The sequence below is a fragment of the Myripristis murdjan genome, chromosome 18 (assembly GCF_902150065.1).
Source record: "Myripristis murdjan chromosome 18, fMyrMur1.1, whole genome shotgun sequence".
NCBI classification, from domain to species: domain Eukaryota; kingdom Metazoa; phylum Chordata; class Actinopteri; order Holocentriformes; family Holocentridae; genus Myripristis; species Myripristis murdjan.
This window is the reverse complement of record NC_043997.1, coordinates 26,201,801-26,214,209: the sequence shown is the minus strand read 5'-3', so window position 1 is coordinate 26,214,209 and position 12,409 is coordinate 26,201,801. Positions and strand designations below refer to the sequence as shown.

At 42.9% G+C, this 12,409-nt stretch overlaps 1 protein-coding gene across 1 annotated transcript in view; it reads left to right on the top strand.

The window, feature by feature from the left end:
• Positions 1-8,476, top strand: part of fgf11a (fibroblast growth factor 11a) — a 103,399-nt gene extending 94,923 nt beyond the window's left edge. The window contains exons 4-5 of the mRNA XM_030076140.1: positions 5,927-6,125; positions 8,334-8,476. Coding sequence (XP_029932000.1) covers positions 5,927-6,125; positions 8,334-8,476 — 342 coding nt within the window. The remainder of the gene's footprint in view (positions 1-5,926; positions 6,126-8,333) is intronic.
• Positions 8,477-12,409: the final 3,933 nt, after the last annotated feature.

Here is a 12,409-nt window from a genome sequence, read left to right as displayed (position 1 = left end):
GTGTGTGTGTGTGTGTCACCTGGCACTGGGTGGCCTCCCACTGATGTAAGAAGGATCCGTCATGTCTCTCTGTCACAACAGCAGACATGCATGAGTGGATGTACACTCCCACACCTAGAAACACACACACACACACACACTCACACAATCCTCTTGTCTCCTCTAAAAACCTCTCAGTGTGGAATAACAACATGGGCTGAGGAGATTTGAGTAATTTGTCGAATTTTTTTTCAGCCAAGGATGATCCACACTGATGCCGACCTGATTTGATTTGCACGTGCACTCATCCCCTCTGTGTTTTGACTTGCTTTCTCTCTTATTTCTGCACCTGCATCTCAACATTTCCCCGTGGGTTTATTATGTCGCACGCTTCCATGCGCTTGGTCTACCCTCTGCTACTCATTCCGTCGGTCCTAGCAGACACTGAAACACAAATTTAGAGCCAAAATGAGAGGCTGAGTTGAAAATTGAGACGAAAGTTGAGGCGACGTCGTCCGTAGTTGCTACCTGTGACATTAGAACTTAAACATTTTTCTGATATCGGTCCAAAACAGCTGCCACAGCTGTTTAATATGAGCTTTAACCTGCGGTCGTATCCTATTGTGAAGTTATTGTGCTCGTTTTGGCTTGATGTTGGACTCCATGCTGCCATCCTTCAAATCCTTGCCTCACTTTCCCTCCCTCTCTCTGTCTGCCTCCTGCATCCCATGTTGATAACTCATGTAATGCAGCATGAAGGAACATTTCAGACAAAATCTGCCTAAAATGTACAAGACAGATTTAGGCGCCAAAAAAAAAAAAAAAAAAAAAAAAAAAAAAAAAAAAAAAAGAGAGGCAAAGAAAGAAATCCTCTTGTGGATTTGTGTCTCTTCTTAGACTTGAGTGGTTGTTAGCCTTCTAAAAGAGGCCCTTTAGGGAGAGCTGTGTATTATGGAGAAGGCAAGAAGACATGAGTTAATTTTGGAGCAGCAGCAGCAGCAGGCAGAGTTAATAGGAGCTCAGGGCTGGCTGTGTGTTTGGAGCAGCCCCTGCTGGGCACAGCTGGAACTGCACCGGTGACATTGAGCACCGGCCTGTTTTACTGTTCGGAGGAGGGAAATAAAAGGGGTAATTGGACTCAGGTGACAGATACTTTTCACAATTTCTTTTAGCGGGGACGCTGCAGCGGCGTCTCATTCGATGTTCCAGATGAGGAGGTGTGAAAGTCGGCTCCCTCCGGGCATGAAGCAACCCTCAGTTTGACCCCCCCCTGCTTTTGATGAAGAGAAAATGATGATCGGCCTGAAATGAGCCAGGATGAGGCTGAAATCTAGATAGAGCTGCGGCTCCGCGGACAGGTGTGCATCTGTCCCGAGTTTGTTTGGTGAAAAATGTGTTTCATTAAATGACTGTGAATTATAGCCCTGCTGATGGCACACTGACTTCATATAGTCAAATGATGTAGTTTTTGTGTGTGAAGTTCCTATGTGGATGGTCCCAGTTGTTTTTTTTTTTTGTTTTTTTTCGTATCCACTGAACTATTCATCTACTTAGAATTTAAAACTAAAACTGTCCCCTTGACCATTGCATGTATTTATCAAATGTCAGTGACATTACTTTGCCCTTTGCCACAAAGGGGAAATTATCATATTTGACCTAGAATTGCACGAGAAATTCATGGAATTCAATGAAAAAAAAGCTTTGAATATTAAAAGTTCAGTCATTTTTAGACTGTTTAACATTGCAAGGACAAAAAGAAATAATAAAAAAAAAAAAGTCTGTCCTGGCACCTTGAGATTCAATCCAGAGCGGTGTGTAAGTATTTCCATAATCAGGTTAGAAAGTGGCTCACTGTGATGTGGACCTGATTTATGGTCATCTGCTGCGGCGTGATGCAAATTGACGTAGTTATTGTCAACGCTCCCCAACCCGGTGGTGTCCAGCCCCGTGCCATGGAAGAGTCTGCAGTTTTTCATTCCAATCAGGCACCACACCAGCTGATTTGCCACTTTAGCGCGTCTTCAAGCAGAATGGGGAGGGATTAATTAGTGACTTTAGCTGGAATGGAAACCCAGCAGACTCTCCCGTGGCTCGGGACTGGACACCGCGGGGTTTGAGGGAACAGTGGTTATTGTGCCTAATACCTCATGTTGAGACAGCAGGATATTGTTTCACATTCAGTCAGTGGTAACTAAAGCCGCCTGTTGTACAGAGACTTCACGAGTCACTTCCTAGCTGTCTGCTCATGCAGTGTGAGCATGTACAGTCGGGGGGGTGTAGAGGAAGGTAAGACGAGCAAAACTCAGCTTGCCACCCTTTTGATTTGGGGTGAAAGAAAAGTTTACTTACTACATCAGGACAGATGTTTTAAGGGAAAAAGAAGAAACTGATGAATAAAGGAAAGTAACTGCTGCTATTGATGGCTTATCACAATCATTAACTAGAGGCTCTACTTTACGATCATTGTGATGTTTAACCCTATAAAGCCATTTGTATCATATATGATACACATTTTCAATTCCGTTTTTTTCGTTTTCGGTTTAATCAATACTTGACCAAAATACTGTTGTATACCTTTGAACACTTCCCCTGTTCACCCTGGACCATACCATTGGCACTTCAAGTACATATCATATATCATACACCAGAAAGGTCGTGTAATAACATATTTTTATTTTTTTTATTTATTTATTTATTTTTTTTATATATTTTGTTATAGGATTAAATAAAGGGTTCAGTTTCAAAAAATTTGAATTTTCTGCCAATTCTTTGATAGTTCAGGCTTTATAGGGTTAATAAGACATGATCGACCATCTCCTCATGCATGTAGTGCTATGTTAACTCTCCGATTATGTTTGGGGTCAATTTGACCCCAGCCAATGTTTTTTTAACGTCTCTAAATAAATGATGAAAATATTTTTTTTGCTTCATATTTAATGAGTTTTCCTAATGTAATGGGTACTACCGGGTAAACATGAAATTGACATGATGATATGTTTTCAATGTCCTGTACACACTTTGTAACGCATCGGTTATAAATAACAAAAATCTGTACTTAGAAACAATATAAAGCCATTAAAACACCAAAAATTAATATGTCTTTCCAATTATAGGTCAATCAATGAGATTTTATGGTGATTTGCATATTTTTCCATAGTTGCGTAATAGGAATACTGGATGTATAAGTGGGGGTTGGAGGGGAGTTATGTTTTATTTAAAGGGCTATTTAGGTCGTCAGCAAAGAAACATAAACTTTGGTAACAATTTTAATTATAATAATTTTGTGGAGGTTTAAACTGCTGGGGTCAAAGTGACCCCAAACATAAAAGATGTTCGTAGATTTGAACATAAGAGGGTTAAGCATGATATTGCTTGGATGTAGCTTAATGACATCCACAGATGCTCGCTGTGCGCCAGCGTACAGGTTCAAATCTGCCTCCTGTCTGAGTCTTAAGATGCTCCGCTTATTCGTTGCCAGTCGTGTCGACACGTAGATGAGATGACGGATGGGGAGGCAGCAAAGCGGGTTAAGTGTCAGGCTGCATCCTTTGATATGTTTGAAATGTGGGCTGTTGAAAGGCTGAGTCAAAATGTGACGGTTCCCGCGAATGTTCCTATGTGCCACTGGGCGTTTAGGTCTGATCATTTGTTTCTGGGCGGAGAAAAAACATCCTTTTCGCGTTTTGGATGAATTGTTCCTTGAGAAATGCTTGATATCATGAGACAAAGTGTGGCATTTTTCAAGGAGTGTAAGAGTCAACAATATCCTTTTTAACAAAGTAATAACAACATATATAGGCGGATATATATAAGCCTGTGAACCAGACAAATCTGTGAGCTCATCTTATTTGCTGCAGCAGTTTGGTCAGAGGAGCGCTGTTGAGGCTCAACAGTCGCTGAGTGCTGTGTCATATGTTGATCTGATTGGTTGTAAGTACATCCAATTGCATCCAGAGGCATTTTGGTTTGCAGAAATGTGACTTGGTCTGGTGATGCAAAGCTGCAGACATACAGTACAGTATGATGTATCCATAAGTCATATAGCTATTGTGAACACAGCTCTTCAGGTGCAGATGTTCATGATGTCCAGGCAAAAAGTATTGCCAAATTAGTTTGCCCCAAAATTTCTGAAGTGGTTATCACCAGTTTTACAACTGGCCCGCCTGACCTTCAGTGTTTTTGGTTTCAGCATGTTTTCTGGCACAAAAAAAAACTGGCACAAAAACCTCATCTGTGCCTTCTATAGAGTGGAAAACAGCGTGGATGTCCAACCCAAATTACTGGCTGTGAACAGAAAAATAGATTTTGCCACTTCACTCCACTTTGCATGCTGGTGTATCGTTCCTCTATTCACCCAGCACCACCTACCAGGGACTTATGACCGCCACACACACACACACACACATATCTGGTGGTCTCCCAGGATGATAATTGCGAACGGAAAACTAATTGAGAAGAGCCGTAGGGACCCGCTTTGCTCATGGTTGGTCTCCTCTGAGAATTGATAATGATGTAACAGACAAAAGTCGTGCACCGATGTTCATCCACACACACACACACACACACACACACACACGCTTACATATACCCTCACCACTCCCCTTACCCATTATTCATATGGGAAGATTCAATTTAATTCACTTAATTAATCAATTAATGAAGTTGAGCATGTCTGTCTTCGGGGTGCGCGCTTGTGACCGGGCAGAATTGGATACAGTACAAAGTGAGCTTTAATCCTGCAAAGTTCCCCCTCAAATCCACACACACACACACACACACACACACACGCACATTGCACAAAGGATGAGATGGGCCATACCGCAGTGCAAACACAGCTAATGATAGCAATCTGATTACACCTTCCAAGAGACTCAAGACCTTTGGATTTTGCTCTGTGCTATTAGAGCTAAGTTAATGGGTGGGCGAGGAAATGAATGGCTGCCTAAGTGAATGGATGTGTAATTAAAGAATGGGCGATGGAGTCAATGTAATTAGCTCGTGCATGTGTGGTACAATGGGTATGGGCAGGTGTTAAAACTGCAATTCTGCTCTGGCGGTGGCACGGAGAGAGGGAGGGAGGCGATAGGAGAGGGGAAGAGGCAGGCGAGTGGTTAAGAGGGTGAGAGAGGGAGGAAAATGAATGGGAGAGAGAGAGAGAGGAGAGGGGGAAAGAGAGAGGGAGTAAACTCCTTATTCAGGCCTTTTCTGCTCACCAGTCACATCAAGGCTCCAAATCAATCCTGCAAATTGGTTTGTTCCTCGACAAGGTTACCAAATGACGGAGGGATGGAGGGAACGGAGGGATGATAGAGAGAGAGAGAGAGAATATGAGATAGAGAGGCAATGTGTGAGCAATAACGAGGGAGAGTGAGTGTGTGTGTGTGTGTGTGTGAGAGAGAGAGAGATAAGAGAAGGGGTAAGGATGGGTGGGGGATGTCCCAGTGTTGACGTATTGTCTAATGCAGAGTGTTTGTGTGTGAGGGAGACAAAGTGTGTGTGTGTGTGTGTGTGTGTGTGTGTTCAGAGTTGGCTGAAGGCCGGCTGTGGGGTCGTTAAAGTATGGAGGGGGGTGAAGGATTCCGTTGATTGTTGTTTGTTACAGGAAAACTGAACCAGTTGAATTATGGCATCCCAGCTTGCAAACCACTTTGTCCATGTGGCGAATAGGTGTGTGTGTGTGTGTGTGTGTGTGTGTGTGTGTGTGTGTGTGTGTGGTTTGTTGATGCAGCCACAGATGCTCCTGTAACCCTGTCACTATGAAATGTGGGGCCCATTTTCACCCATTCCCAGCTGAGCCAGTGGAATTGAAGAGTAAATATATAAATAATAGAATAGATAAAAAATGGTACACACTCCAAATCTGTTATTCTTCTCCACTGACCCAGTGTATGTGTGTGTGTATGTGTGTGTGTGTCTGTTTATGCACAAATGTGTATACCTCTTCCAGGAACACTTCACGCCGGAGTGCAAGTTCAAGGAGTGTGTGTTTGAGAACTACTACGTGACGTACTCATCCATCCTGTACCGGCAAACCCAGTCGGGCCGGGCCTGGTACATCGGCATCAACCGGGACGGCCAGGTCATGAAGGGGAACCGGGTCAAGAAAACCAAGGGAGCCGCGCACTTTCTACCCAAACTCATTGAAGGTACTGCAGACCTGCAGAAACCAAACAGCGGGCAGGGAAATGACATTTTGCGCTGCAGTGGGAATGCCTTGGAATTTCTATTCTTCTGTGTTGTGAAATCCATTTAACCCTATAAAGCCTGAACTATGAAAGAATTGGCAGAAAATTCCAATTTTTTGAAATTGAACCCTTTATTTAGTCCTATAACAAAATATATTAAAAAAATTTAAAAATCAAAAAATATGTTATTACACGACCTTTCTGGTGTATGATATATGATATGTACTTGAAGTGCCAATGGTATGGTCCAGGGTGAACAGGGGAAGTGTTCAAAGGTATATAACAGTATTTTGGTCAAGTATTGATTAAACTGAAAATGAAAAACAGAATTGAAAATGTGTATCATATATGATACAAATGGCTTTATAGGGTTAATTTTTAGGATTTTTATATTTACTGAGACCATAAGGAAGCTGAGGATGACATCCTAGGTCAGGGGGTGATGCATGTCATTTCAGAGGAAGGACACTAAGTAGTAATCTGTGGGATCCTCTTTTATTTTTGGTGCTGTCATGTCTTTCAGTTACTGATGAGAGTAGCAAAATGTACAGCTTTTTCTGTACATAATAGGAATTTCCTTATATAAACAGATTTCCATATACACTACAAAACCTTGTTGATCATAACTGCTAGCTGGCTATGGAAAGCTATACTGAGTTTCCAGAGTTTTACTATAATATCTAATATTCATTGTCTTATTTTAAGTAACAAGATATAAGCTTATTTATTCAATTAATTGTTATTAATTCTTGGCCATTAATGGGAAAAATGGGTATTTTCCCTGGAATGACCTCATGTTAAGCCTCGTAAATCAGAACAAGCATCTTTTTTTCTCTGTTTTCATCTTGGCCCTGTCCGCATTAAGATGGCGTATTAACCCTATAAAGCCATTTGTATCATATATGATACACATTTTCAATTCCGTTTTTCGTTTTCAGTTTAATCAATACTTGACCAAGTATTGATATACCTTTGAACACTTCCTCTGTTCACCCTGGACCATACATTGGCACTTCAAGTACATATCATATATCATACACCAGAAAGGTCGTGTAATAACATATTTTTTGAATTTTATATATTGTCACAGGACTAAATAAAGGGTTCAGTTTCAAAAAACTGGAATTTTCTGCCAATTCTTTTATAGTTCAGGCTTTATAGGGTTAAACCTGCACCAAACGGACATTTTCAAAAACAGACTTTAAAGTGTATGAAAAAAAAATCACACTCAAATAGCCATCAACAGTGACATGGAGATGATAGTTACTCGTTACCTTTAAAAGAAATCCAACTTCACTCTGGCCACACAAATAAGTCTGGCTTTCTTTTCACTGTTACTTAATTTTAGCATCCTGCCGGCATTTCATGCATTGAGCTGAGTTATGGCTTCCAGCGATGAGCACATTTCTGTAGAAACACAGGCCATGGCTCAGGGCTGTGCAGAATACAGATGTCATTGTATTATGTCTTGGTTAGTGTGTCACTGGGAATAGGAAACTTTCTGAGAACAAGCCTTGTGTGGATGGAAAGCAAAAGACAGAGTGACAGTTATACAGTGGTGGAAAAAAGTTTTGCGGACACCCCATGCATTTGTGAAATATTGCATTAACAAATCACTCTTAGGTCTTCAAGTGCAATTTCTTTTAGTACAGTCACAGCCAAAATACTAAACAAATCCTAAAAAAAACATTAAAAACTTCAAATTGATTGGTTCTATAAAAATACATAAGAAATTTAGAGTATTGGGTCATTTTGGTACCAGTGATGAAGGTGGTTCTTTTTATTAAAAGACACAATTTTTGTTGCCAAGCTTGGTGTCTATATAACGCCAGCACATTTGAAAGTTCCTCAGACACAAAAACACTAAAACAAGGAACCTAACGCAGGAAACACGCCTGAAGATAAAGATTACCCTGTTAAGAATTTAGTTTGGTTAGTTTTCCTTGTAAACAATAAACAAAAAAATATAATTTGTATTTGTTTGTATCTGTCTAATGCAGCCACACCTTTTGAAACACAAAAAAGATTTTTCCACAAATATTTCATGATAATATTTGAGATTGTGAGGTTGTGTAAAATTTTAAGGAGTGCCCGAAAACTTTTTTCCACCACTGTATGTCATTCATCGTCATCATCATTTAACCCTCTTTATCCCTCTCTCTTCCTTAGTGGCCATGTACAGGGAGCCCTCGCTGCACGACGTGGCCGAGCAGAGTCCGCCCAGAAAAACGCCCAAGACCTCCAGCGAATCGCCTGTGCTCCAGAACGGCAAGAAAGACCCTCCATCCAAAGCCAAAACCTCCTCCTCCTAGCGCTCGGAGACACAGGGACTGAAGGACACAAGGCACCGGGCATCAGCGGGCACCTGGACTTGGTTTTTAGGGCTACCGCAACTGCTGATAGCAACACTGATCCCGATGAGAACTCTGTGTACCACGATGCACTGGTTTGAAGTCGGAGAACGCAGGTAGGGACGGGCAGAGCGAAGCTTTCCAAGGAACGGGCGCATGGATTTCAGTGGTAGACGCGGAGAAAGAGAAAAAAGACTGAGCTGGGTGGCTAGCCTCAAAAAACGAATGCCCTGTTTCTTCAAGAGGCTTCGCTCTGCCCGTCCCTCGAAGCGAGCGAGCGAACGGGAAGCCCCTTTGAACCCCACAGACTTTGTGTCCGACCCATCGCCCCCAACCACAGCAGCCAGCCCTCCACCTTCTTCGTTAACAATCTGTGAACACCACAGCCTGGGATATAAGAGCAATAACTCCATGGCGAGGTGAACGGCCGCGCAACACCGCAGAGCGTGCGTTGCTCACCTCAACATGTGTTAACCCTAGCCATGCTGGAAGGGAACCCCGATCACGCCTTCTGGTCGTCTTTTCCGATCGAATCGAATAAACCGAGCAAGTCTTCCTGGGTTTACTGTAACGAGTGCAACGGTCAAATACGCCCCCCCCCACAGCACACACTTCACATTTAGATTGTGTTGTTATTTCCCCAAGTTGCTGCAGGTCTATCACGGGGCCATGCTAATGTGAGGCTGTCACAGAAACCCGAGCAGGCTTTTGTTCTGCGACCATCTGCTAAGTCCACATCTTCTGCATGTGTCAGCAGCTTTGTGACATGGCCTGGATACTTGTCAGCCCTGTGTGTGTGTGTGTGTGTGTGTGTGGGTGGGTGTGTGCATCTCCTCCCCTCCCTCCTCTCCTCTGCTTTCCATTCACCTTTGATGCGATTTGATTAGTTTGCGACATGGACTCAATTTTCCACTCGGTGGCACAAGAAAACCCCTCCCGTCCTCCGGCTCTGTTAATAGAGTCCGGGGCTGATCAGAATCTCTGGACCCTTAAACGAGGGGGCCAAGCGCCTCCCCCCAGCGCCCCGCCGAAATACCAACACACACTCGTTATTACACTGACATTTACACACGCGTGCTGGAGGTATGCACTAACCCGCACAAACGTTTTAATGCCCCGATATCCACGAGTATACGAGCATAGAAAATGATGTCACACATGCACACACACCTTAACACAATGACATCTGTATGCACACACACACACACACACACACACGTACACACACAAGCTGACACACTGCGGTGAGAATGTGCAGGTGTTTGAGAGGTGATGAGGATATCATCAGTGAGATGGGGCACTGATGGAGCCTGACTGTGTATCTTATGATTGCACTGCAATAGCCTTTCTCACTGTGGCCGGCCATGCATTGCACAGCCCAACCCCACCCCCACTTCCCCCGCCTCCGCCTCCACCTCCACCTCCACCTACCGGCCCACCCCCCCCTCCCCACGGGCCCACACGGAATCTGCCGACCTTCCTTTCACTTCGTTTGCTGCTTTCGCCTGAGACATCTGCGCCGAAAAAAAAAAACGAGAAATCCTGCAGTTTGTTTATTTATTTATTCATCCATTTAGCACGTCTTAAGTGTGCTACCGCTCTCTAACAAAGTCACACTATGATTTGTGTACATGAGAGCGATTTCTTACGGCGTCTGCAGATTCCGTGCCAGCCCATCACTTTTCAAAGGTTCTTATCCCCCAAGCCAGGGAAACATGTACTGTATTTCCATTGAGGATTTTTATGCCTTTAGACTATGATCTGTTTTTTTTTATTATGAGTATTGTTATATTTATTTACCCAGGGGAGGTTGACTTAGCACCTGTGTTCTTTCTCAGACCTTGCTTCACATAAATCACTACGCTTTACACGTCCAGACCTGGGAGCTGCTCAGTGCAACCTCAGTCTTCTGCGGCTGCTCGCTGAGCAGCTCCATTGCAGTAAATGGGAGTTAATATTTCAGGATAGTTTCCTTTTTTATATATAAATGTATTTCTGAAAACAGACAGGTTTATGTTCTTTTGAAGCCTCTTGTAGTGTACGAATGCATCCCTAAATCTTGAGCAAATATCTGAACGTCTATGGTTATTATGCAAAGGAAGCCAAGCCTTCCGAGTTCCCATCATCGATAATTCACAGGTTATGACTGAAATGACACATTTTTTGTTACGAGCAAAAATAACAAACCAAAGTCACGATAGCAAAAATAATGAGGATGGTGTCACACTGTAAAATTGAGATGATCGCTCTGTGAAATTTCCAGGTTTTCTGTGTTGACGTGGCAGATCCGGCGAGGCGAGGAAAATAACGAAGCCTTTTTTGCAATTATTTCAGCAGACCTTTTTCCTGTGTGCATTTGCTCTTGCCATTCAACGCACAAAAGCAATCATTTTTCATATCAAACTTTATTGGTACAAAAGGCCGGGCAGGTAATTGTTTCTGGCTAATGTTTATGCATTGCGGGGAGAGAGGGAGTCCCACGTGTTCAGCAGCTGCAGAGGGGAGAGATGGATGATCAGGGCTCAGAGAGAGAGAGAGAGAGAGAGAGGGAGAGAGAGAAGAAGCGGCAGTGAAGAGCAGAAAGAGAGAGAGCAAGAGAGAGGCCTGGCAGAGAATTATGATAATGAGGACTGTGTTCTCTCACGGTGGCATCCCCCCCTACACACACACACACACACACACACACACACGTTCCTTCCATGCATAATCCTTTGCTCCCCTGTAACCTGTGGTTGTAAATAATAATAGCTGATAACCCATGGACAATGCAGACGGCCTGCTGAGCAAAGTAATCTTCTACCTGAGAGCTGCAGCCGCACTTTACCTCCACTTTACTGAGAAGAAACAGAGAGCCATCGACTTCACTGTGTACAGGCTGTGAGGAGAGGAAGGAAGGAAGGAAGGAAACGATGAATGACAAAAGGATAGAGCATGAGAGCGAGGCAGGAAGGAAGGAGGTCATAGAGGAAAGAAAGAAAGGAGGGAGTGTGGGGGGGCAGTGAGGATGGAAAGGAATAAGGGAGGGTGAGAGGCAGGAAGGCAGGAAGGAAGGAAGTCAGAGGAAAGAAGGAAAGAAGGGAGTATGGGAGGAAGTAAGGATGGAAAGGAAAAAGGGAGGGTGAGAGGAAGAAAGGCAGGAAGGAAGGAAGACATAGACGAAAGAAAGAAAGAAGGGAGTGTGGGAGGAAGTGAGGATGGAAAGGAATAAGGGAGGGTGAGAGGAAGAAAGGCAGGAAGGAAGGAGGTCATAGAGGAAAGAAAGAAAGAAGGGAGTGTGGGAGGAAGTGAGGATGGAAAGGAATAAGGGAGGGTGAGAGGAAGAAAAGGAAGTCATAGAGGAAGGAAGAAAGGAATGAATTAGCAAAGGGAGGGAATTTGTTAGGAAGAAAAGAGGGAACTAAAAGTGTGAAAGAGACGGGGAGAGGGAGGAAAATGCTACATTATGGACCTGAATATTATTATGAGTAGATATTATATTATGAGTATTATTTACATCAGCATGCAGGCCTGGGTCATGCTCTCTGCTGTTAACCCTTTGAAACCTGAGCAAATCGCAGCAAACTGGCTTGACTTCTTTCTGAAACATGGGGAAAAAAGGGAAAGGGAAAGGTAGCAAAAAATGATCCAAAAATTTGCGAGAAATTTGTGAAAAGTTACAAGAAAATGACCCACAAAGTTAACACACACATGCAAAGAAGGAAATGACCTGATGAACAAAAAACAGCCCTGAAAAAAAAAAAAAAAAAAAAAAAATTAAATATTTAAAAAAAAAAAAAAAAAAAAAAACTAGACCAAAAAAGAAGAAAAAAAAGACTTTTGCCCTGTAACGTCATATAATTATAATAATTAAAAACATAGTTTTCTGGACATCTTTTCTCTTTTTTCAATAGCTTT